The sequence below is a fragment of the Elgaria multicarinata genome, chromosome 8 (genome assembly GCF_023053635.1).
Source record: "Elgaria multicarinata webbii isolate HBS135686 ecotype San Diego chromosome 8, rElgMul1.1.pri, whole genome shotgun sequence".
NCBI lineage: Eukaryota > Metazoa > Chordata > Lepidosauria > Squamata > Anguidae > Elgaria > Elgaria multicarinata.
Window position 1 is genome coordinate 79,521,028 of NC_086178.1, and position 25,428 is coordinate 79,546,455.

At 43.4% G+C, this 25,428-nt stretch overlaps 1 protein-coding gene across 10 annotated transcripts in view; it reads left to right on the forward strand.

Moving 5' to 3' along the window:
* The window catches only part of JAKMIP3 (Janus kinase and microtubule interacting protein 3), a 116,527-nt gene extending 91,971 nt beyond the window's left edge, over window positions 1–24,556 (forward strand). For 6 of the 10 annotated variants that reach the window (XM_063132829.1, XM_063132832.1, XM_063132835.1 and 3 more), the window contains 11 exons: window positions 2,772–2,834; window positions 3,325–3,423; window positions 5,115–5,213; window positions 5,320–5,379; window positions 9,039–9,104; window positions 12,118–12,186; window positions 12,282–12,359; window positions 15,574–15,777; window positions 17,214–17,279; window positions 23,195–23,267; window positions 24,291–24,556. In XM_063132829.1, the coding sequence (XP_062988899.1) occupies window positions 2,772–2,834; window positions 3,325–3,423; window positions 5,115–5,213; window positions 5,320–5,379; window positions 9,039–9,104; window positions 12,118–12,186; window positions 12,282–12,359; window positions 15,574–15,777; window positions 17,214–17,279; window positions 23,195–23,245 (855 nt within the window). In that variant the 3' untranslated portion in view covers window positions 23,246–23,267; window positions 24,291–24,556. The remainder of the gene's footprint in view (window positions 1–2,771; window positions 2,835–3,324; window positions 3,424–5,114; window positions 5,214–5,319; window positions 5,380–9,038; window positions 9,105–12,117; window positions 12,187–12,281; window positions 12,360–15,573; window positions 15,778–17,213; window positions 17,280–23,194; window positions 23,268–24,290) is intronic. The other 4 variants (XM_063132833.1, XM_063132834.1, XM_063132836.1 and 1 more) reach the window with 1 other exon arrangement.
* Window positions 24,557–25,428: the final 872 nt, after the last annotated feature.

A 25,428-nucleotide genomic window follows, 5' to 3' on the forward strand; every position in this document is an offset into this window, starting at 1 on the left:
TTCCTTTGCCCAATTCCTGGCAATTTTTAGTTAGTTGCTAAACAAGCCTAGAGAGTTTAGCTGGCTCATTTTACAAATTAGAGTTTATTTTAAACCACAATTCTTTGTTCGCACATAATGGCAAACCAGGAATCTGGCAAATGGAAAGCTGGTTTATTTCTCATCCTGTCTGTATGGGAGGAGGCGGTGACTGGGCAAACGTCTGAACCCAAGGCTTCGCTCTGGCTCCTTTCTGCTCATGTGCGTAGCGTTAAGTCATGGTTTAATGTTACGTGCAAATGCACCCAACGCCACTTCAACACATTAATTGATTTTAAATATGTTTATTTTGCTCTTTGCAGCTTGTGCTCAAAGCAACTTAGGAAGGGGGAATTTAAAAACAAAATCAAAAATAAATCAAGCAGTAGAACACCAGCTAAACACAGGCTTCTGTCTCTTGCTCCCCACTACGGGTTCAACACATACACCCTGTTCAAACAACATGCTAAGCCACGGTGGTTAAACATTTTGAACTAAACATTATGGCTAAGTGTGTCATGTGAAACATGACTTAGCATGTTGTGTGAACCATTCCTAACCATTGTGACTACATAACCATGGTTTAAATACACTGACTAACCCAAAGGATTAGCGGTATAACCATGGCTTAGGCCCTTTCTTCACCTAAGGGTTATCCCAGGAAAATGGAGGGATAGGCCCTGCTTGCTCCCGGGATCCCCTGTGTGTCATTTGGAGGCACAGGAATGATCCAGGGATGATCCTGGGGGGAAAGGGGAGGTGTAGAAATGGCCTAAATGTGTTGTCTGAACAGGCCCATAGAGGCGAGTAGGATTGCAGCTGCTGGCCTCACCATCTGCCGAACCCACCCCAATCTTGGCATGTTATGTGTAATGAATAGACCTAGTTGGGCATTCTCCTCTGTGCAAGGGCAGGCAAAGTCAGGGGCTCTATTGTTCCCACCAACAGCTGCACCCCATCCCTTGTTGCTACTGTCAGAAGCATGGTGCCAACTCCCCGCCCCCTTTCTTGTAAGCAAAATCTCACTTTCAGGAATGTGATTTTTCTTAAAGCAAGGCAAATGCCCAAGAAGTGCTTAAGAAGGCTCTGGGCATGCATGGCCTACAGACCCCATTTGGAGCCCTTCCTTGCATTTCTTACGCATGGAGGCTCTAGGGTGATGCCAGACAACACGATCCCACTCCCATCTATACATTGACTGAGCATGTGGAGGGATGAGTGAGCGGACAGCTACAGTCAAGGAGGAGCATTAATCATTATTTCTTGGTACCAAAAGTGTGCCAGCACCAGGCAGACAATAACGGAGTGTGCTACTACAGAAAAGGTCACCACTCTCCTAAAGTCTGAAGGCAACAGCAGCCAGATCAAGGTTTCAGGTTAAGATTTCAGTGAAAAGACAGTTCCACAGGGAAGAAGACAGTCCTTCAAGTATCATGGACACAGGTCAATTACAGCCTTCTAGGTCAACACTAGGACATTGAACTGAACCTGGAAATCAACAGGAAGCCAGTGTAGGTCTTTCAGCACAAGAAAGACCTACTCTTCAGACCTCAAAGGTCCATTGTTTCCAAACCCCTGGGCAGTATCGAAAGGGAGGCTTACACCGCCCCACCCCCGATTCTTTCTGCTCCGCCAATTCTGTTGTGCAAGGCGCCGCAACCACTTGCGCAAATGAGCAGAAACGCTCATTTGGGGCCTTTCTCTAGGAAGTGCTGAATCTCTGTTGTGTAAGCGGTGGGTCCCACTTGCACAACGGGATTGGAGGGACCCACCCATGCAAAAGGGAATCGGCAGCATGGAAGGGAATCAGCAGGGGCAAAAGCACCCCATTGGATACCACCCCCAGTATTTCTCCATCTAACTCATGGGTGGGGAATGTGCAGCCTTCCAAATTTTCTTGGACTGCAACTCCCATCAGCCCCCCACCACCACCATAGCCAATTCTCAGGGCTGATGAGAGCTGCAGTCCATCAAAATCTGGCAGGTGATGCATTCCCCATCCCTGGCCTAAGTAAACACCATATAAAAACCTCCATCGTACCTTGAACATTAGGCTTCTGGACTCACTTTTTAGGAACTGGAGGAATTGTCATTGAAATCAGTCTTGACATCATCTCCAGACCAATTTCCACAAAACCTGCTCTCATACACAATCCAAACATCTGACTAATTTATGTTCTTTCTTGACTTGATGTGCTGAGTTGTGCTTGAGCAAGCTGAGCTTCATGATTTACTTCAGCATGCCTGGCTTTGTCTGGATCATAGATTGCGAGGGCAGCTCAATATTTAATTTCTTTCATCTCGGATCGAGGTTCCAATCTGCCAAACTACCCACAATTCTTTGATTCTGGCATGTTTATTACTTATTGTGATAGTAGATGCTGCTGAAGTTTGCTCCATCCTTCATTCTGACTTTTGGTGTTTCCCTTTGTGCTCCTGATCCCATCCATGTGTGTTGGACATATAATTAACTGAATAATATGCCACAAAAACAAGGGAGTAAAGAACCCCCCCCTCAAAGAAATAGCGCATTTCATGGCAGCACTGCCAAAGTAACAATTATGCACAGTTGAAAAGGTGTGTTACCTTTTGGCATGGAAACTCCTGTAACTAAGTCAGGAACCAGAGGCCTAGCTGCGAGTTCTCTTCTGCATACTCATGCACTTCCTTTGAATCTCTGTCAATGTTCGGCATTTTTAACATTCCTAATTTTTGCTAGCTCTTTCTATAATATCAATACTTTATTTTTCAAGGACATGAAGTGGATTGAAGAAAAGCAAGCATTATACAGAAGAAACCAAGAGCTTGTAGAAAAGGTATAATATGTAATGATTCTATATGAAGCATAAAAATAAGTAAGCATAAATATGTGATGAAAGAATAAAGAAATAAACATTTCAGCACAATGCTTGAACTTAATTAACATTTAATCAAACAGGTAAGCATTAGGTAGGGGTTGTTTTTTAAAGAAAATTCCAAAACATTTTTTTTTTCATCAAGAACATAATCTGTCACTTGAAATAGAGATGGTACAGTTTTTAAATAAGTCCAGTCATTGTCTGTACAATTTTAAACTTGAAGTCTAAAACAAGAAGGGAATCCAAATGGAAAAATGTGATTTTTAACTATAGTCATAATAACACGAAGATTTAGCCTTTATAGTGCTGAGGCCATTTCATATACATTATCTCTGCAATACTTGTAAGGTTTTCGCCTTCAGGATTAAAAAGTTCTAATCAAAGAGAAAAGTTAATGAACATTGCATCATGCAAAATTGCTAAAGGATGAATCCCTTTGCTTTTCTAGATAAAACAAATGGAGGTAGAAGAGGCTCGGCTAAAGCATGATGTTCAGGATGCTAAAGATCAAAATGAACTCTTGGAATTTAGAATACTAGAACTTGAAGTAAGTATGGACCAAAGGTTTTCATGTTTTGTCATAATGAGCTTCCCTGTCACTAAGGTCCATGTGATATAGGTATGGACCACTGTGAATGCACTGAACATCATATATCAGTGTAGCCATAGTGGCTTCAGTGTGAAGCAAGATTGGCCTATGACGTTGCATGTCAGTTTCAATCACCCTTGAGCAACCTGGTACCAAATATTTAGCTGGTTTTCAGTAGGGCTTTGCAGGGACCCCCTAATCTGACTCAGCCTGCTTCAGACCCAGTCTGACCCATTCTGAATCTGGAACTGAAGCAAGATCTGGACATCTGCAACAGGTCTGATGTTGCAGTTTCCTGGGCGCCAGGCCAACTGGAAGTCCATTGGACTCCCCTGCTCACCTCCTGAACACTGTGACCCACTGCTGTGAAAATTGCCCTTTACAGCTGCCGTTCCTTGCAACAGAAGATCTACAACAATAGAGAGCACCCATTTTCCTTCAAAATGATGATTCTCATGCTGGCCAGGCAGCTGCTGGCCATGAGTGGACAGGTCTCTTAAGTCCCAGTGGGTGGGGCACAGCTGCTCACCATCGCCCTGCATCAGTCCAAAGGACTCCGAAGCACTTCAGACCTGATCCAAACCCACTCTGGACTGCTTGCTATTTATTGTTTTACTCTGTACAGCACCGTGTACATTGATGGTGCTATATTAATAATAATAATAATAATAATAATAATAATAATAATAATAATAATAATCCAGACCCGATTTGGATTTAGAACGAAGCAGTTCAAATTGGCACACTTCTGTTGAGGATTCAGATCTGGAACCAAAGCAGTGCGCAGGCCTAGTTTTCAGGTCACATTAAGCCATAGTTTAGCATGACATCTGTGTGCTGGAACAAGCCTGTGCACTCCTCCCCCTGCAGGGGCGTAGTGGTAAACTCTGAAGTGCAGGCATTCATTGTGACAGTTCCCATAGCTGTGCCCCCATGGAGAGTCCAAAAATGCAGGCAGCTGTGTCGGTCCATACCAACAAGTGAATTCTAGCAGTTCTCATCCCCACTAGGAGCTGGTCTTTTGTAATTTTGCATTACGATGGGGAATAATATGTTGTTGTTGGGAAAATTAATTTCTCACCAGCTGCTGTGAGAATTAAATGCAGAGGGAAAAGGGAAGTCTGAGGGGGGTGGCGGAAGATGTCAGTATCCCTGACAATAAGATTGGAAAAACCAAGCATCTCATTCCTTGCCTCGTTCAGATATTAATAACACAAATTTGAGTTTACATCTTTTGGGGGAATTTCCCAAACTCTTGACTTTTTGTGTTGCTTTAGGTTGCAAAATATGCTGGGAGTTATCCAGCCTCCCTCTAGGAGAGCACCTGAACTAATATATATCAAAGGAGCATATGACCTAGTTTGCAAGGTATTTAGGAAGTTTCAGGAAAGCAGAGCCTTTGATAAATTCCCTACAAATAATAATAAATATTTACCATATTTATACACTTCATTTTTATACTTAAAACACCGAAGCCCCTGATTCTATCTTTAAGCAATGAATGCACACAGGTTAAATAAGCAACAGTTGCTGTCTTACATATTTGACATACTTATAGTTTCTGTTTGAGATAGCTTTTCCTGACATCACATTCTTACCTAAGCTGATGATTGAGCCACACCCTTTCTGCATAACTGATTTCATTGCAGGAGAGAGAGAGAAGATCTCCAGCCATCAATTTTCATCACATTCCTTTTACTGAGGGGAAAAGCCCTCTCCAGGTCTACTGTGAGGCAGAAGGTGTAACAGTAAGTAATTCCAGGTTTGTTTGTTTTTAGTTACAGCTTCTTCTAAACTCAGGGTCATACCTTACTCTTCTCACATTCTGTTCCCTCTATACCTTTCTCTTGTTAGGATATACTAGTAGCAGAGCTGATGAAAAAATTGGACATTTTAGGCGATAACGCCGTAAGTGTATGTTCCTTTAATAAATTGTGCATGTTTCTGTTAATATGTTTTGTCCTAATGGCAGTAAATAGTCCCAGGCATGTTTCTAATTGACTGCTATGCTTTATTCTTACACTTTGACTTGGACAGTCATTGACTTCAGGCCAATACTTGCATGCTCTTAGCACATATGGCACTAAGGTCATGTAAGATATTTCACATGCTGTCTTAATGTTGTATGGTGGCTCTTTCATTTTACATTTCTTTAAAAATAAATAAATTAAAGCATAACAGTAGGAATGCATAAGAGTGGGCACACTCATTTTTTTCCCTAATGCTTTCCAATTCTTTTCTCTGTGCTTCTTTTTTGAAGTATTTTAATAATTCTGAGAATTTAAAACTGTAATATGGAATAGGTTTGAGATACAGGCATATCTGGAATAACTAAAGTGAACTAAATTAAAAAATGTTTACTTTGTGGAACTTTTAACAAAATCAGTACCAAATAGTGTTCCAACAATTATTATTTTCTTGGTTGAACCGTTACTTAATGTACAAGGGAATTCTGCTGAACTGCTTGTTGGTTTATTTGGAGATAATCCAAACAAAGATTTAAAGAGGCATTAAGCATCTGAGTAAATCAGTCCATTGATATCAATTGGAATGAAACATGCTTGCATTTAATTGGATTGTGGCTTTTGTTATGTATTGTCTATTATCGATTAAGCGTGTACATTTACGTTTCAGTGTACACACACACACACACACACACTTTCACCGCAGGTAGTGTGTAGCAGACTACAGCTATGGGTCATGTATGTAGAAACTTACTATGAGCATCATCAGACAGGGAGGGGGGAATTGCAGTCTGTCCCCCCGTCGCTTCTCCACTCTGACTCCTGTCCCACAATACCTCCTCTTTCTACCCAGAGAAGAAAGAGGAAGTAAGCAAAGACCACATGGCCCATTCAGGGGCCGTTTTTATCATGCCGCTTTTCCTGCACACAGCAGGAAATGGTGACACATTCCTTTAAAAAAAAGTTGGATTAGAAGGAGTCTATTTTGTGACAGGAAACAGGCAAGAGGGAGCAGGAGGCGCACAGGAAGCAGAAGACAATGTCTAAAGGACGCACGGACTTCTGTAAGTAGCAAGTGTGCGACAAAACACTCCTCTATGTCTGGAGCAGAACTAGGATACAAAAGCCTTGAACCTTTCCATCATAGGTCAAGATGAACCGGATGTTCAATGTGATACCATCATGCTGAGAATTGCCCTCCTACCTGACATAATATGGCTATGGTAGTTGGCCGTGGGAGTGGGGATGATGGATATCTTAAGATGGTGGTATCTTACGCATGACCTGTACTTTGAGGTTACAGGGAAGAGTGAACAGAGACATACAGAGCAGTAACAGCTCTGTGTCTCTTGTTAATGTCTAGTGCAGCCCTTTCCCTATAGGAGAAAATGCTCTAAGCTCAAAGCAGAAAATAGTATGATAAGAAACTCTGTCCATAATGGATGGTTCAATGGATTGTGGTGGACCAGCCTTCCCCATTCTGGTGCTCTCCATATGTGCAATTCCCATGATCTTAGACACTAGATTCTAGACACTTCTCAGTGTATTGAATTACAATTAAGGAGAAATGGAGAGCCAGACAAAAGTTTAGATGTAATGTGCACAATCCGGAAAAAGTTAGTCATAACTTGGGGCAGATGACTCAGTCTATTTCTGGTCCATGTCACTTATGCATGCAAGTGTTAACTCATAAATCCGTTCTGTCCCATTTTCACTTTAATCTGGGCATTTTTCTTTAAAAAAAAAAAATCACAGAAATTTCCATTTAAGTATCTATCTTTGAACATATTTTCTCTCAAAATACACATTCCTAAACATATTTTATATGTTTAGCCAGTGGGAAAATTTAGATAGATGCTTTTGAGCTGAGGTGTTGGAGGAAAATTCTGAGAGTGCCTTGGACTGCAAGAAGATCAAACTAGTCCATACTCCAGGAAATAAAGCCAGACTGCTCACTTGAGGGAATGGTATTAAAGGCAAAACTGGAGTACTTTGGCCACATAATGAGAAGACAGGATACCCTGGAGAAGAGGCTGATGCTAGGGAAAGTGGAAGGCAAAAGGAAGAGGGGCCGACCAAGGGCAAGATGGATGGATGATATTCTGGAGGTGACAGACTTGGCCTTGGGGGAGCTAGGAGTGGCAATGGCTGACAGAAAGCTCTGGCGTGGGCTGGTCCATGAAGTCACAAAGAGTCGGAAGCGACTGAACGAATAAACAACAACAAACATATTTTATCTAAATGTGTTTTTGAACTAAGAGCTACATCGCAACATTCAAAGAAGTGATAAACCTGATATTTATTTATTTATTTATTTTATAGTGACATTCTGATCCACACATTAGTTTGAGAGATGTGGATCAGGTGAGTTCATATTGAAATTCAGAAAGATCAAATTCCTCAAGCATCCCTGATCAATCATAACTAGTTTCCATAAAGCACTGCAATGAGACGTAGTTGTGGCTAACTGAAGTGCAATAGAATTCAATAACTGTAGCTGGATTCAGCTCAAAGCCTATAAATGTAAAGCAGAAGAGACAGAAATTGAGTGCACGTTCAAATAGCATGTCTGGTAAGCATGAGCATCATGTCTACTCAGAATAAGCAGGGCAAGCCTTACCCACAAGTAAGAAGGGTAAGCATTTGCATGCATACTCACAAGTAAGCAGGGCAACCTTCTACAGGGGGGAAAAAGAAGCAGGACTTAGCAATTTTGTCCCCTGCCCCCCTCCCCACCAACAGAGAAATACTTATTTCCAATCAGCAGCTGATCAGAGATGTGCTTTCCCCTACTGAGCACTGAGAAAGGAAATCTTTTTCATTACTAGGTAAGGAAATCACTTTTTTCCCGATCAGCTGCTGGTAGTGCATAACTGGCGATTCAATAATTTACAGTTCCTAGCAATCAATACACATGCACATATTGGCTCACTTCAGACAATACATTTCTCAATGGTCGTTTTAGAACTCCACAGTGGAGTTTTTACACCAATGTTGAGAAATGTGTTGTCTACTTCACGCAGAATATCCACGCTGTGCAGAGGAGAGTTCCTGCACAACCATTGTGTTACATGTTGTGTGGCAGGCTCCATGGAGTTTTCCGTCGCGTTGAGTTGACTTTTCCCACTGGCTACAGAGTTCCCTGGCAAGAGCGGCGAGAGGAGTAAGTGCCACTCTAGGAGAGCCACCAGGATTTTTTTTCCCAGCAATAGCTATTGGGATACCATCGAGAGGACTGGGGGAGGAGAGAGGGCAGAGGAACTGTCAATCAAACATTGTGATGGATTTTATTCAACTCCACAGTAGTCCACAGTCACACAACAGTGGAGTTAGAACATGTTGTGTGGGGAGTATCTCCTAAAAACTCAACTGTTAAGTGGAGTTTTCATATTGCGTTAACTAATGTGTTGTCTGAACTGAGTCATTATCTGCACCAAAGACCTCATAATAATGTAATGATGGTTACCTTTAAATTACAACCAATCCTGTTGTAAGAAAATAATATTGATTTGTAGTTTTAGGAAATTCAGCGCAAGAGCAGCCTCACAAATAGGACAAAGTTGAAAAGGCGTGTGCTCTGATAACAATTTTATTCTACTTTTACTGCAGAACTTAACGAATGACGAGCAAGTAGTTGTAATACAAGCAAGGACTGTTTTGACATTGGCTGAAAAGGTAATGGCACAGTTTTTCCATCTCTGAAGGTTATTCAGGCCAGATCTATGCCTTGTGTGAAATCATTACAACCCCATCATGGTAATGCTATATCCCTTTTGCGCATTTATACCTCATAGGAGAACACAACAACATTTGTTGTGGTATTTTGGATAATGTGGAATAAAAAGCAGGAAATGACACTATGAAAGTGGTATATGGAATGTGTAATGTGCTCCAACAGTGATTCAATACCTCTATAAAACAGTAGTGTAGATCTAGTCTCAGTGAGCACTTTCACAGATATAACTGGTATTCACTGATATACTGTAGCACTAGGAGTCTAGTGCTGGAATTAGTACTTTGGCTTCCTCCTCAACCCTATATTCAAAAGGGACTCTAAAAACTCATCTACACATTACTCCTATCACATAGATGCCAACCGAAATGACATCCATGCCTTCTCTTCTCCATGCCACCCCCTAGAACATGTATGAAGAGTGGCTCCTCAGGTACTCAGGTACTTTGAGCATCAAGGGGAGCATTTTCTATGTCACTGTTAGACAGTGCAGTCCAAGACACTGGAGCCCTCTCTGTGTTGAGGAAGGCCCACATGGTGGCCCAGGTGCTGGGATGATGCCCAAAGGGAAGACCACTTCAAGGGGCATCTATATGAAAAAGGCAACATGTAGAGTAGTCCAAAGAATATCTTACCCAGTGCTTAATATACTATGTAGTGGAATAGACCATTTTCATCTGACTTCCTTAGAAATGTGTGGTCCTGTTTGTTATTACAGCTACCAACCATGACTTCTTTCAGGGTACTCCATTTCATTCCTGCTCCCCCTCCCCATAAGACACTCTGTATCCTGTGCCCTCTTAGCATGCTTAATCTTCAGTGAGCTGTTTGGGTTTTACTTTTCGTCTCTAAAGATTTCTCTGCTTCTACAAACCTTGCATACCACCCTTTTGTTTCTTAGAAGCCCTGTTATGGTCACAGTGCAGTGGCTAGATTGTGGTGCAATGGTTAGAGTATTGGACTGGGAGTCAGGAGATCTGGGTTCTAGTTCCCATTTGGCTGTGGAAGCTCACTGGGTGACTTTGGGCCAGTCACAGAGGGCGTTGCTAGACCTACCGGGTGTTCCGTCGTTGAGGAGCGGTGAAAGCGGCTTTTCCCGTTCAGCCGTGACGCCTCATGCTCCACACCTGCCTTCGATTTGTGGCGGAAGTTTGCGCCGGTTGTGCTGCTGCCGCCGCGAGCACGGTTGCGCAGCCACACCGGCCTGATTGCCGCGGCTTTTTTTTTCGCTCGCTGCACGGTTTGCGCACGTCCGAAAGACCGCAAACTTGCGCAGCCGTCAGCGATGCCGCCGGCGGCAGCGGCGGCGGCGGCGGCAGTGCCAGTGCCAGCTGAAGTGCTGCTGGTGCTGTTGAGGGTCAACATTGATGCGCTCACTTCCTGATGGGGGTCGTGGCGGGTGTAATATGACCCGAGGTCAATCGTCTGCATGGGCACTCTGTGCCTACATCTCCCATCATGCCTCTGAGGTGTCGGCGGCGATGACCGCCTCTGTGCCCTGTGCCCCATCCCAAGGAGCCAACCCACATCTGGCCGTAGCCATGGCAGCAGCCCACAAACAGCTCTGCCCTCTGCCAGCCTGGTACCCACACTAACAGGCAGCGTACAGCACCGCCATTATGCGGCCACGGTAGCTGCCCACCGCAAGGAGTCACCAGCCACTTTTCCGGTCCTCCGGTCCTGCGCAAACTGTCACTGGGGAAATAAAAAAAAAAACACTAGAACAGGCGCACATCCCCCACCCATCCCCCACACACCCCAGCAGCACACTAGCCACTTTTCCGTTCCTCCGTTCCTGCGCAAACTATCAGTGGGTGAGTAAAAAAAAAAAGCCGCTCCGCCGTGCTGCCCCAGCTGGCAGACTGCGCGCAAATGGCGGAGGCGGCTTGACCGAAGCCGCTGACCACTCCCCCTTAGCACGCCTTTTCCTGCCCAGTGCGGACCGCAGTGACCTCACATCCTCCCACACGTACTCCAAATTACCGCGGGACGGCAGGAAAAGGCGCACTAGAACTCACTTTTTTAAAGTCGGGAGAAAGAGGCTTCGCCGCAGGATAACGGCGGATCCTCGTGAACGTCATCTGGAAGCCTCGACGTGACTGCGGAAGGTAACGCGCGCTAGAGCCTCGTCTAGTAACGCCCAGACTCTCAGCGCAACCCACCACACAGGGTTGTTGTTGTGAAGATAAAACCGAGAGGAGAAGGATGATTATATATACCACGTTGGGTTCCTTGGAGGGAAAATGGCAGGATAGAAATGCAATAAATAAATAAATACATGTCTCATAACACAGCACCTGAATATGCTGTTAGTATATGTGATGTTTTTGTAAACACCCTGCCCCCTATGCATGTGCACGATCCAATCCACGGCTCAGGCTGTCTTCACTGGATCAAGACCATGCTGTAATGCAGGGGTGCTGAACCGCTTTCAGCCCGAGAGCCAAAAATTAATTTCAGAGATGCTCTCGGGGGTGGGTGGGAGCAAAGGCAAAGGGGGGTATTGGCAAAGGCCAAAGGGGCAGGGGCAAAATACCAAAACTGCCAGCATAATTTAGCTTGATGCTCTTAGTGCCAATAACTGAGCCTTAGGAGAGGCATTTCAACCATTCAGAATAGGGGGAAATGTGCAAAAACCAGGAAAGCACCAAACAAAGAGAATGAGGACAGGGGAAAGGGTTATGGTCCTCTGGCAGACCCCAGAGGGACAGATTTGGCCTAATGGGCTGATGTTCAACACACACACACAAACCCTATAGTAACATCACAGAAGTCCTAATTGCCAGATCTGCTTGTTCTTTTTCTTTATATAAACTAGCAGTACTGGATTATTTTGCTTTTCATTGAACAATTGGGCCTGTTATAGGAGAGCAATAAAGTTAAGTGGTCAAGCCTATTCTTCTGTGCAATTTGCTTCTGTGACTTGGAACCTGACCTTCCCTCATCTCTGTGCAGTGGCTGCAGCAGATAGAAGTAACGGAATCCGCACTACAGCAGAAGATGATAGACTTGGAGAATGAAAAGGTAGTGCAAGAACCCATTAAACAATTAAACACCCGTAATTGTGCTTGGCATTTACTGAGACAAGCCGTATGACCAAAATTTCTTTCTGTTTTTAGGAATTATTTAGTAAACAAAAAGGATATCTGGATGATGAACTTGATTACAGGAAGCAGTCTTTAGATCAAGCCCATAAGGTAGGTCAGAGAGTTCTTGGAAGAAAAATAATATTTGCGCTATGTCATGAGTATTTATTCTAATCCACATCAGTGACTGTGAAAATAAAAGTGGTCTTCTTGTTGGGATGCTTAATTCAGAATAAGTGATTCTGTGAATGTGTCTTAAGTCTTCAGGAGATCTTAGGCTGGATCCAGACTTGGTCATATTTACAATAGAGATGTTGAAATCTGGATACTGTAGGTTTTAAATTCACATTGCAACTTGATTGAAGTAACAACTACATTATTCTTCATTTGTGGGAACACTCAAAGGCACTAATAGTGATAATACAAGACAGTTAACTAGAGGTAGCAGCTTCTCCCCCCCCCCTTTCCTTTTTTGAGACATTACCCCTAGCCTGGAAAAAAAACACTGAGGAGCAAAATTTCATACAAGAACATATAAAGTGTGCATGCATCCGTGTGGAGACAGTTTCATGTGAACCAGGCTGCTTTTAAGGTTTCAGGAGTTGGATCCAACAGAAATCTATCAAGTAGAACTTTATCGCTGCAAGCCTGAGAAGTCACCATTTATTGACTTCTCTGAGGGACAGTTTAACCCTGTGTGCTCTCTCTTTCTCTCACACGGTTTATCATCTGTTCACAGTTCACTGTTCTGCTCTGCTCCACACATAATCATATATCAGGGATTATGAAATGGTGCATGAAATAAAGGGTCCCTGCAGACTTTACCTCATGTGCACAGAATAGACAGCTGTATTATCGCAGAGCAGCCTTGTGCAGTTTTCCCTGTATTATCCTCAGAAACTTGGCAAAAAGATTTGGAAATCTTTTCACATAAAACAATTCCTCCTCTACTTTAAAAAGGGGAGAGAGGGGTGTGTGATTTTCCAGGAATCATTGGGGACTTTTGTTCCACATGATTAAAAGCTCCCCCTGCTATCTGTGGCCACAGCTAGACCTAAGGTTTATCCTGGGATGATCCCGGGTTCGCCCCTGCCTGAGCACTGGATCCCCTGTGTATCACCTAGATGAACAGATTTGACCCCTGGACAATCCAGGGATAAACCTTAGGTCTAGTTATGGCCTATCTGTAATCCCATTAAACTGCCTAGCAGTTTCATGGCCAGTTGATACCAACTGGCATGGAGGCATTATTTTCTAGTGCCTGAAGCTGCTAATTCAGTAGCACATGTCCATTTTGAAAAAGGAATCAAATGAATGATAGACAGGGCCAGTGTTTAGGGTAGGCATGGTTGTTCACCTGCCAAGGGCCCATATCTCAGCAGGGGCCCAGCAACAAGAGCCCCCTGGTGTTGTTCCTCCTCTTCACCATTGCAATGTGCTTATTCACCTGCTTCTCACCATGGCCCAGGCAATGGAGGTGGTGAGAAGGAGGCATGCTAGATGCCATGGTTTACTTGCTCCCCGGCTCTCTGCCTGCCAAGCAAGCAAGTGGGAGCAATGATGAGAAAGAGGAGGAGGAGCAATAGCAGCTGATGACAATGGCCATGAGAAGGAGAGGAGCCATTGAGGGTGTCTTGCCCCAAGGCCCTCCAAAACCTGCAGCCAACCCTGATAGCAGAAATAATAAATGCAGACACAAGTGGCACCTTGGGGCAGGCAAAAAGGAGCAGGCCTCTGTGTCTCCCACTGAATATCGTTGATCCCCCATCTCACACATGTTTATTATCAGCAGCAATGGGTGAGCAGCTGTTTGGCAATATTCTCAAATTCAAGTTCTCACTCCTGTTGCCACAGATTCTCCTTAAGTATTGTTCTGTCGTTCCACCATATGGATTATAGTATACAATGGACTTATTGATTTGCAGGCTTTTTTTGCCCAAAAGATGAAAGAAGAGAAAATTCCACATTGGGGAGAGAGAGAAAAAGAACTTTCCCCCTGTTTCTGAGGCACTTGGAAGTGTAGGCTGACAAACTGTGATCTCTGGCAATTTAAATATCAGACATTGGTCACATTCACATGGTGCAATGATACCTGCATGTACAGAAAGAAGCCTGGCCAAAGCCTCAGGGTGCCACACACCCCACACTGTTGCCACACACCAGCAGTGTGTTTATCCAGTGGATAAGATTGCCATTAAAATATCCTGGATAGAAGAATAGTTTAGACAGCAATCCCGTGCATGTTTATCTGAGGGTAATTTCCATTGCTATGTAGTGCCAGTATCTAGTGTTGGTATCATTGGGCACCTGCTGAGGCCCAGAGTTCAGTAAAGGGGTCCACATTCTTCATACCTATAGCCACTGCCACCTTATCACCAATTCTGCTTCTCTGGTCCAGAGGAAATCTGCCCCTCTGGTCCAACCAACAATGGAGTAGAAGCAATAGCAGCAGTTGCCCCTGTTTTCTCACTTGACTCCCCCCTCTCTTCCCCCCTTGCTTTTAAAACTTACTTTAAATAAATTACAAATAATTCAACTGTCCTTCTGCAGTGATTTGTTTGCAGTGATGAAGATTGGACCCAGAGGCAAAGGGAGAGAAAAGGGGGTGATTGCAGGGAGTGGGGGAGGCCCACTGAAGACATCTTGCCCAAGCCCCCCCAAATGTGGAGCCAGCATTATTGATATATCTATATATAGATATGCTTGTGCCATTTTTATAATTCTGAGGAAATCCAGGCAAAATGTAAACTTTCCCAGACAGGGCCAGTGTCAAGGGTAGGCATTGGTTGGGCAGCTGCCTTGGGCCCACACCCCAGCAGGGGCCTAGTAATCATACCCCCTGGAGTTGGACCTCCTTTTCGCCATGGCAACCTGCTTGTTCACCTGCCTCTTGCTCCGGCCTAGACAGTGGTGGTGGGGAGAAGGAGGAGGAGTAGATGCCGCGGCCTACTTGCTCCCTGGCTCTCTGCCAGTCAAGCAAGCAAGTGGTAGCAATGATGAGAACGAAGAGGAGGAGTAAGAGCGGCAAGTGACATTGGAAATAAGAAGGTAGACCCACTGAGGGAGGGGGCATTGAGGGAGTCTTGCCCAAGGGCCCTCCAAACCCTGGAGACAGCACTGTTCCCAGGTTTTTCCCAAATGCAGAGGTGATCTTTTCACATCAGTCTCACCCAAGGCTTTCCTTTTTATCCCCGCATCTCCACAATAACTCACACCAGGCATATTAAGGCATAAAGGCAAAAAGCCACAAGGCAAATACCCACCAAAGTATAACATGAACAAAGAGACCTATGTGAACTAATGGTTTTTCTTTTCTTTTCTTTAGCACATTCTGGAATTGGAAGCCATGCTGTACGATGCCCTCCAGCAGGAGGCAGGAGCCAAAATGTCTGAAATCCTTTCCGAAGAAGAGAGAGAGAAGCTGAAGAATGCTGTGGAACAATGGAAGCGGCAGGTTATGAGTGAACTTCGAGAAAGAGATTCCCAGATTCTGCGGGAGAGAATGGAGCTCATTCAACATGCACAGCAGGTTTGCTGGGATATGACGCTATGCCTGTGGAAGATGAGCCGTGACTTCGTTCTTCTCCTGTATCTTCTGTAGTACCATTCTAAAGTATGATGAAATAATAAGGCTTGGTTTAAAAAACTGATTGAAGCAGGAAAAAGAACTCTGGTGTTCCTTGATCAGAGGGACCCCTTTTTATTAACAGCCACTTTGGTATGGATTCCTGCATGGTCGTAGAGGTAACAGTTAGGTCTTTGAGTGGAACGCCACATTACAGGCTAGTACACAGGGCTGCTGCTGAAAATGATAGCCCTGTATCATTTTACAGCCTCTCCTTCTGTAGAACTAATTCAGTTTACATTAAGCTGCAATCATCCTGTGCACATCTCCCTAGGAGTAAGCCTCACTCAACACTGTGAGACTTACTTCTGAGTAAATAGGCACAGCATTGCACTGTCAATGTCCTGATGTTGGCATGATGTGCATTTTCCTCACCACCACCGATGGCAGCCAAAGATTAGAGGCATTAAGACACAAGTTTAGTTTCAGCCGTAACCCCAACAAAGTGAAAAAGAAAACATGAGATTACTGAGTGCAAATAATACATCACACCACATTTTCACAGTCAGAGTGTCCTAGGCCTTTTTTTTATTATTATTATCCTGGAGTGTCCGTCTAGACATCGCAGGTTGCAGCCACCTTGCATCATGTGACTCTGTTAGATGAGAGGTAGGCAACTTGTGGCCATCCAGAAAATTTGGCCTACAACTCCCATGATCCCTCACATCATTGGTTATGCAGGTGAGGACTGATGGGAGTTGTAGGCCAAACATCTGGAGGGCAACACCTTGCTCATGCTGTGTTAGATGTATATTGTGTGTCCTGGATAAGCAAGGATAACATGATTCCAACACAGAAAACTGATTGATTCATTTGTGGGAGGCATGGGCCAGATCTACACCAAGCAGGATATGACACTTTGAAAACTCTATATGGAGTCTGGTTTGGGCCCCGACAGTTCACTACTGTTATAAAATGTTTTAAAGCAGTAGTGTAGATCCTGCCATGGTTATTGCCCCAAATCACTTCTGTATGATTGGGGCTCTTCTTGATTGAAGGAATGTTTGAACTGCTATTGTACATAAGTTGGATTAATTGAAAGGTATACAGCCATGCCAAGGCCACTGGACTACAAAGGTTTCATATGAATTCTCACCTTTCTTCACTTACCAAACGTCACCTTAGTAGAAAAGAAAATAGTCACGTGAATATAAACTGAAGGTCTCAGGGTTACCGTGAGCATCATCAGAATGTTGTAAATGTCACAGGAATCAAAATTGTCTGGTTGATTTGCATTACAGCTAAGCCCTTTTCTGAAGTTTTCAAAGAAGTCCTTTAGATTAAAATCTTCTCCCTGCCCTGCAACATTTAGGATTCACACAAAATTTTGATTTTCACAGAGAATTAAGGAGCTAGAAGAAAGAATCGAAGCTCAAAAAAGACAAATAAAGGAATTAGAAGAAAAGGTATGGCAATAAGATTGAAAAACTTGAATGTTTACAAGAAGTATGCTCAAGGAAAGTGTGTACAATGAGACTGAGGTTTTGGGATAGCCTCATTTAATACAGGTCATTCTCTTAAAGGCCCAGTTGCAATGATTTGGTCTCTGTGTTACATATTCAGGCAAAAAATGTGAAGCTGCTGCTAAGTAAATTCATATGAGTTTATAGGAAAGGGTGAGTTATTTAAACTAAGTCGGAGTTTTGGCTCCATGCAAAACAGTTATTGTTGTATGGAAAACATTTTTCTCTAGTGCATTTATGTTATTGAATGGAAAACACATTCTGACAAAGATTGGGTTAGGCATAACACACTAACCCATACTCAGTGTTGTGGAGATAACCTTTAAGCTCTCCAGGGAAAGATAATGAAGGAAAAAAACAGCCTAGAAATAGTCTGTTTAGAACATATCCCTGTACCCTAGCTGGCCTCCTGGACCAAAATGTTGGTGGTTCTGCACCCCATATTGAAAAGCGCTCACACTATTTTAGATATTAAGAGAGGCATCCTATGGTTCCCGGACGAGCATCCAGTGGCCAATGAATGGCTCAGAAAACCCCTTCTAGGGTTGTGGGACAGCGCTCCAACTTCGGAAGGGGGAGTCAGAGATACACACCCTGACGCATCATAGCCAGTGCAGAGAGAACCACACCAGCTGCCTCTCCAAGGTTAGAAAGTGAGCCTTGATGGAGGCATTCTGGTGGGTGGGGAACGGAGGAGACCAGAGAGATCAGGATACAACTTATCATGAGGCACCTCCAGCCTCCTTCCCTCCTCCTCCAAAGCACACTGCTAGACAGGCTGAAAAGCTCTTCTAGAAAAAAAATTAAGGGTCAGAGTATGGGGAAGCCAAGATCGCCTCCGCAGCCCTGCCGTCTCCAGCTCATTGGGGCATAGAAAACTCAGAAGCCTCTGAGTCCCTAGGACTGCACCCTAAATAGATTTCAAATGCAATTAGAAACTTGATAGATGGAGGACTTTGATCTCAGAACCCTCCCTCTATCCTAAGCCTTGCCAGCAGGAGCCAATCAGAGCAGGAGAAATTACGGAGGCATTTTCACCTCCCACTTCTCCATTTCAACATTTCAACATTAGGCCTATGAGCCCCTCTAGCTTGAATACCTTGCTGTGGCCAGGTACGGGAATGGAGAGGTTTGTGGATCCAAAGGATCTATGTAATCTCCTCTCCTCTCCCCTCCCTGGCCACAGGTGTGCCCTCTTTCCTTCCTGTCCTCTTCCAAGGTCGCAACAGCTGCCTTGGAGCTTTTCAAAACAGCTCTGAGAGAGTCAATCCAAGTGGGGATTTTCCCTTCCCAGATGTCATACTTCTGTCTACAGTCCGTGTGTGTGTGTGTGTGTGTGTGTGTGTGTGTGTGTGTCCATCCATCCATTATATCCAATGGCTCCTTGGATACCCTTCCAGCAACCATAACATCGCTCTTTTCAGTGTTTTCGTCACTAAACTGATTCAGTATGCACCGGAGAAGGGGTGAGTCAGCAACGCATCCTCCTTTTTCCCCATCAACCATGAAAGGCATATTAGTCTTGGATGGGGGGCAGTTGACTATTCTAGCAGCTACCAATGTTGCTTTAGGGAGAACAATGAAGAGATGTGTGGCACCTTAAAGGGGAGCAGCAGACGTATTGCGATATAAGCTTCCGTAGAATAGTCCACTTTTTCTGATGCATGACCCATAAATGCTCCCATGAGCATTGTTGCAGGAAGTACTGTTATGTTTTATGATCTAGTTCAAGGAGGCCTGTTCTGCACTTCAGACTGTGGTCCAGGAACAAGAACTGGCTGGACTCCATAACTGTGTTAAATAACAATGCATACACTTACATATATTGTAATGCATATGCTTACATATATTACACACAAAATTAAAAAAAGAAATGTGACATTGAAGTGTGGAATCTCTGTTTCTCACAACTTCAAAGCATTTGTGTAGGCCTACCAGGGGGTGGGAAAAAATTATTATTATTATTATTATTATTATTATTATTATTATTATTTATTTATTTATATAGCACCATCAATGTACATGGTGCTGTACAGAGTAAAACAGTAAATAGCAAGACTCTGCCACATAGGCTTACAATCTAATAAAATCATAGTAAAACAATAAGGAGGGGAAGAGAATGCAAACAGACACAGGGTAGGGTAAGCAGGCACAGGGTAGGGTAAAACTAACAGTATAAAGTCTGCACAACATCAAGTTTTAAAAGCTTTAGGAAAAAGAAAAGTTTTTAGTTGAGCTTTAAAAGCTGCGATTGAAGTTGTAGTTCTCAAATGTTCTGGAAGAGCGTTCCAGGCATAAGGGGCTGCAGAAGAAAATGGACGGAGCCGAGCAAGGGAAGTAGAGGCCCTTGGGCAGGCGAGAAACATGGCATCAGAGGAGCGAAGAGCACGAGCGGGGCAATAGTGTGAGATGAGAGAGGAGAGATAGGAAGGAGCTAGACCATGAAAAGCTTTGAAGGTTAACAGGAGAAGTTTATATTGGATTCTGAAGTGAATTGGAAGCCAATGAAGAGATTTCAGAAGCGGAGTAACATGGTCAGAGCGGCGAGCCAAGAAGATGATCTTTGCGGCAGAGTGGTGAACAGAAACCAACGGACTGATGTGAGAAGAAGGAAGGCCAGAGAGAAGAAGGTTGCAGTAGTCCAACCGTGAAATAACCAGTGCATGAACAAGCGTCTTGGCGGAAGAGACAGACAAAAATGATCGAATCCTGGCAATATTATACAGGAAAAATCGACAAGATTTAGCTACTGCCTCAATATGAGGAATAAAGGAGAGCGAGGAGTCAAATATAAAGCCAAGGCTATGAGCTTCCTTGACCGGAGTAAGCGTAAGATCATTGACAGTAAGAGAGAATGAGAGATGAGGAGAAGGTTTAGGAGGGAAAATGAGCAATTCAGTCTTTGCCATATTGAGTTTCAAACGACGATGAAGCAGCCAAGCTGAGATATCTGAAAGACATGCCGAGATACGATCGTGAACATCAGGAGAAAGTTCCAGAGATGACAGATATAGTTGTGTATCATCGGCGTACAGATGATATTGGAGGCCATGAGATTGAATAAGCTTGCCCAAGGGCAACATGTATAAGGAAAACAACAACGGGCCAAGCACCGAGCCTTGCGGAACCCCTACTGAAAGGGGGAAAGGAGGAAGACGAGCTGCCATTAGCCAACACGCTGAAAGAGCGACCCGCTAGATAGGAGGCAAACCAGTTATAGACAGAGCCACAAAATCCAAGGTCATGAAGGGAATCTAAGAGAAGATCATGATCAACCGTGTCAAAGGCTGCAGTTAGATCAAGGAGAATAAGAACGGAATAATGGCCTTTAGACTTGGCAGTAAGGAGATCATTGGTGATCTTAGTAAGGGCTGTTTCGGTGGAATGCAGAGGACGGAATCCAGATTGAAGTGGATCCAAAGCAGAGTTACTAGAAAGAAAGTCAAGACAGCGAGAGTAGACCACCCGCTCCAGGATCTTTGAAACAAATGGCAACAAAGAGACAGGTCGGTAGTTAGACAGAGATAACCTATCAAGAGTAGGTTTCTTGAGAATGGGAGAGACTGTAGCATGTTTAAAAGCAGAAGGAAATGAACCAGAGGACAGAGAAAGATTAATAATATGAAGCAAGGAAGGGAGGATAGCAGGGATAAGATTAATAAAGACACGAGAAGGAATCGGATCAGGCTATCAAATAGGTCTTCTGTAATCTAGACTTCAGACTAAATCTACAGCACACGCAATCCAGAAAATTGCCTTTCTTCTACCTTCAACTCAAAACAGTATGGGTAATGTTTTGTAGGGGTGTGCGTGTCTCACCAAAAATCTGAGGGTCTGACAGTGCTCCGATGGAGCTCCAAAGTTTCAGCGCGGTTAGGGGACATTTTTAAAACTATCGGATACCCGCAGTGTAGAGCGAAGGTCATTCAGAGCTCTGTCCCATTTTTGGATAACCACTTCATTATAGGCTATGGCAATTAACCAAAATGCTTACAGCTCTGTCATTTGTAAAGCTAAAGAGATGAAACTAGGCAGCATGATAGCTCTTAAGTAGGGCTTTAGGCATGCCAAGTTTGAAGCAGATCCCTTCATCCTGTACATTCTAGGAGTTTTTTTTTTTAAAAAAAACCCGTCAAACCCACCCACACACCTGATTCTACATTAATTCACCCCTGCGCATTTATGGAGGATAGTTTTATCCTTTACTTCGCTGAGATGTAAAGAGTTATCATGCTGCCAAGTTTCATCTCTGTATCTTTAAAAATGATGGAGATGTAAGCATTTTGTTAATTGCCATAGGCTAATGGAACAACTGACTGTCAAACTTTTGACAGCTGAGCTGTCAAACTTTTTAAAAATCCTTAAAAAATCAAGGGATGAAGGGATCTGATTCAAACTTGGCATGCTTAACCTAACATGCTGCCATTTCATCTCTTTATCCTTAAAAATGATGGAGATGTATGCATTTTTGTTAATTCCCATTGACGATAATAGCATGGTTCTCCAAAAATGGAGCATTTTTCCGACAAGTAATCCGGTAGTACAAAGAGATGGACCCTGTTCAAAGGCGCTCCACACCGAATTTCGGGGCAAAGAAGACCTGCTCTGCACACTCCTAATGCTTTGGCATTACTCTCTGTCCCTGAAAATGGTGGAACAACTGGAAATGTAATTCTTATAGATGGAGGTGCCACATATGGGGAGCATACACTTCTCTCAGATGTTAAGGGACTGTTGTGTTCTTATGTGTAGTGGTGCTTTCAGGTTTAGCCTGTAGCTCGGTTGCCTGAGAAAACAAGGAGCAAAATTGTCCACTCCTAAGTGAACTTTATTTGAAAAATATAAGAAAGCCTGAACAGGCCACAGGTGGTCCCTAGCCAACATAGCCAATGGTGATGGGACATGGTAGGCCAAAACATCTGGAGGGCCACAAGTTGCCCACCCCTAACAATGCAATCCTATACACACGTTGGCCTAAATACAATACAGACTAAGGCAAGCTTAACTTCACTGATTTCAGTGGGCTTAAGCAAGCATAACTCTGTGTTGGTTTTAGGCTTTAACTAGAAATAAGTCTCACTGAACTCAGTGGGCTTACTTCTGAGTAGGCAACAATAGGACTGTACTGTTAAGACTCTAATCACAATGATTCTCCTACTGGTGAAGAGCTTAATTACACAAATGAATGGAATTCCAAGTCTGCACAGGTTTGAGAAGGTTATTTATATATGTGGATATGGTGTGATACAATAACAGTCCTTTACTAATCAATATGGGAAATTGTTGCTAGGAGGGCTAAAGGTTCCTTGAACTTGTTTCCCCTTCTTTCTATGAGTCTCTTGGGTTCCAAACGCAACCGTATCTCCCACAGTTGGGTGACCTTCCGCCCATCCCCAAGGGATGTATTCACCCTGACAAAAAGCAGGGTCTGGGCCTGAGGGAAGGGGGGGGGTGCATGCCACCAGTGGGTGGGACAGAGCCACCACACACATACACACACACTTTATTTCTTTATTTCTTTGAAGTCTTTCTATTCCACCTTTTAGCTAAAGACCCTCAAGGCAGTGTACACTACAAAATTTGAAACACTTCAACCCACAGAACTTAAAAACTTAAAAGCAGAGAATAACACAATTAGGACCTAGAGCTCTTCTCTCTTATATGCACCATTTGTTGCGTCTGTTGAAACACAGGAACATTTGGAAGTTCTCCTGTTGCTTATTTCGCCTCTTTTCAACAGACTGTCATGCTTGACTCTTGTCTAGACTCATTGCTTGTTTCTTACTAGGCATACTGTAAATTCTTTCTCTTTTTCTCTCTTTCCATTTTCCTTTTCCCTGTTTCCCCCCTTTTTTTAGTTTTTATTTTTGTTCTTATTTTTCTCCTTAGCTTTCATTCTTTGGTCATAGTACGCCTGCCCACCTACAAGAGGTAAGTGTTCTGTTTAATTGTTAATCTGTTTCTGCTCTGCTTCCTGTCATGCTCTGATGCTCTCTTATCATTATGGCAGCCACAGAATGCTGAATGTCTGTCTTTGTACTGCTGGGACCCACCCAAAAGGACTTACCAAAATAACTGGAAGGCCAAAAAGCAAGAACAGAACAGATCCAATCCAGGGTTGGATCCAGACTCCCTGCAGGCAGAAGTCCACTCATACAGTGGGACTTCCAGTCACACAACAACACTTCCCCCAACGGTCCTCTCCACTGGAGGCTCCCTTGTTTGCCCCAAATTGCTTCAGAGGGCCCCCACCCATCCAGGCCAGATTTGGGGGGGGATTGCAGGGACTGCAATTTTGGGGTGGATTGTACAGGGACTGCAGGGGGAAGGGGAAATGTGTTCCACTAGTGGTTCTCTTTCACTAGTGAAATTACACCATTCGATACAACCCAGAGTCTGAATTCAAGTTTCCCTTACAAAAAAGGGGTCCCTGCCTTTGTTTTTCAAAGAACGCATATACTTCAGGTAATACTGCAGTCCTATGCACAATTACCTGGGAATAAGTTCTATTGATCACCCCTTTAATACTTTATGGGATGTGGAATAGTATACAAATCTTGTAAGTAAATAAATAAATAAATAAATAAATAAATTGAACACCGTGAGATTTGCTTCTGGGGTGAGCATGCAAAGGATTGCACTGCCACTGCCTTGCATGACTTTTATCAACAACAGACATTCACACCCCAAGAAATCAAACCACCAGCACATGTGGTAGTTGATCTTTTCTAGCTTGCCTTCCACTTGGTGCTTTGTTCACATCACAAAAAACCTCGATCCATCAATGTCCTGCCAAGCGAAGCACCAAGTCTGTGGGGCAGCCTGTCCCCAGACAGCAGTATTGGGCATTGCAGCTGTGCCTGGAAGCGTAAGCGGGGAGAGAGAGAGAGAGAGATCTCATTTCAAACTCCCTTTTTAAGTAACTTCAGCTTCTTTTGTATTTTCCTCTTTCAGCCCAGAGAGAAAGCTAGAAACTCGTCTCTTATGGAACAATGTTACAATGATTGCCAAGGTTGGGAGGGGAGAAGATGTTGCCATTTCAAGAAACTAATCTATATACTGTATTTTGACATGAAAGACTGAAGAGTTAATTTTTTTGACCATTTTTATAAAGAAGAACTTGTGTGCATTTTATTTTGAAGTAAAGTCTGATCTTCTGACAGGTGTAACTCTCTCTAAGTTTTTACAAACTAGTATTAGAATTGTCGAAGAAGAAAGCCAAAAAACGAACAAACAAAAAAACCACACAAATACAAACAGTTACTGGCTTCTCTAAAAGAAGCCTCCTCTTTGCTGCTCAAAACAACTTCAGCTTTACGTGAGAAGCAGTAAACTCATTCAGATGAAGTGAATAGATTTTGGTTCCCTGCTAAGCAGGCAGTAAACTGCTTCTGTAAAGAAGTGAACATGTCCTGTTTTGTATTTCAGTCCATCGTGCTGTTATTCGTAGTTGCTTAAATACACATCTTGAAGGAAGATTTGGAAGAGTTCCAGGCTAGTCAGCGGTAAAATTCTGAATGAATGAGTGGATGGATGAATAAATGAAAATAAAAAAGAAATGTGTTCCAAAGTATTTTTCATTCATTAGAAATGGGGAGTTAGAGGCCCTTAAATTGGCGGTAATTATTTAAGAAATACATGTTTCTTTCCCAAAACGCAAGAAATATGAAATAGCTTGCTAACTTTTCCCAGGCATTAATGATGGAGGAAAGAGCAGTAATAAAATTGGGACACTTTCCAAAGCTTCCTGGTTTCATTTTGCTCTTAATTATCAGTGAAGCCTTTCTACAGCACTAGTGGGAAAATGGCACAATACATTAAATCTAATGCACTTGAATTCCTGTATAAAGAGAAACCAGTGATTTTTGGCCTAAAAGAAAACTGAAACAAAAGCTGGAAGAAAATTGACGCTATGGTGATGTGGATCTATAAGGTCTGTAATGGAAAATCTCTAAGACTTCTAATAAGAAAGCACAAGCAGCAAAGAGAAGTGGATCTCTTGGAGTGAACGATGGTAGAAGAGTCTCCTGCAAATTAGGAAGCAGAGAAACTGTGAGGAGGTGCAGAACAAACGCACATACAATTATCAAGA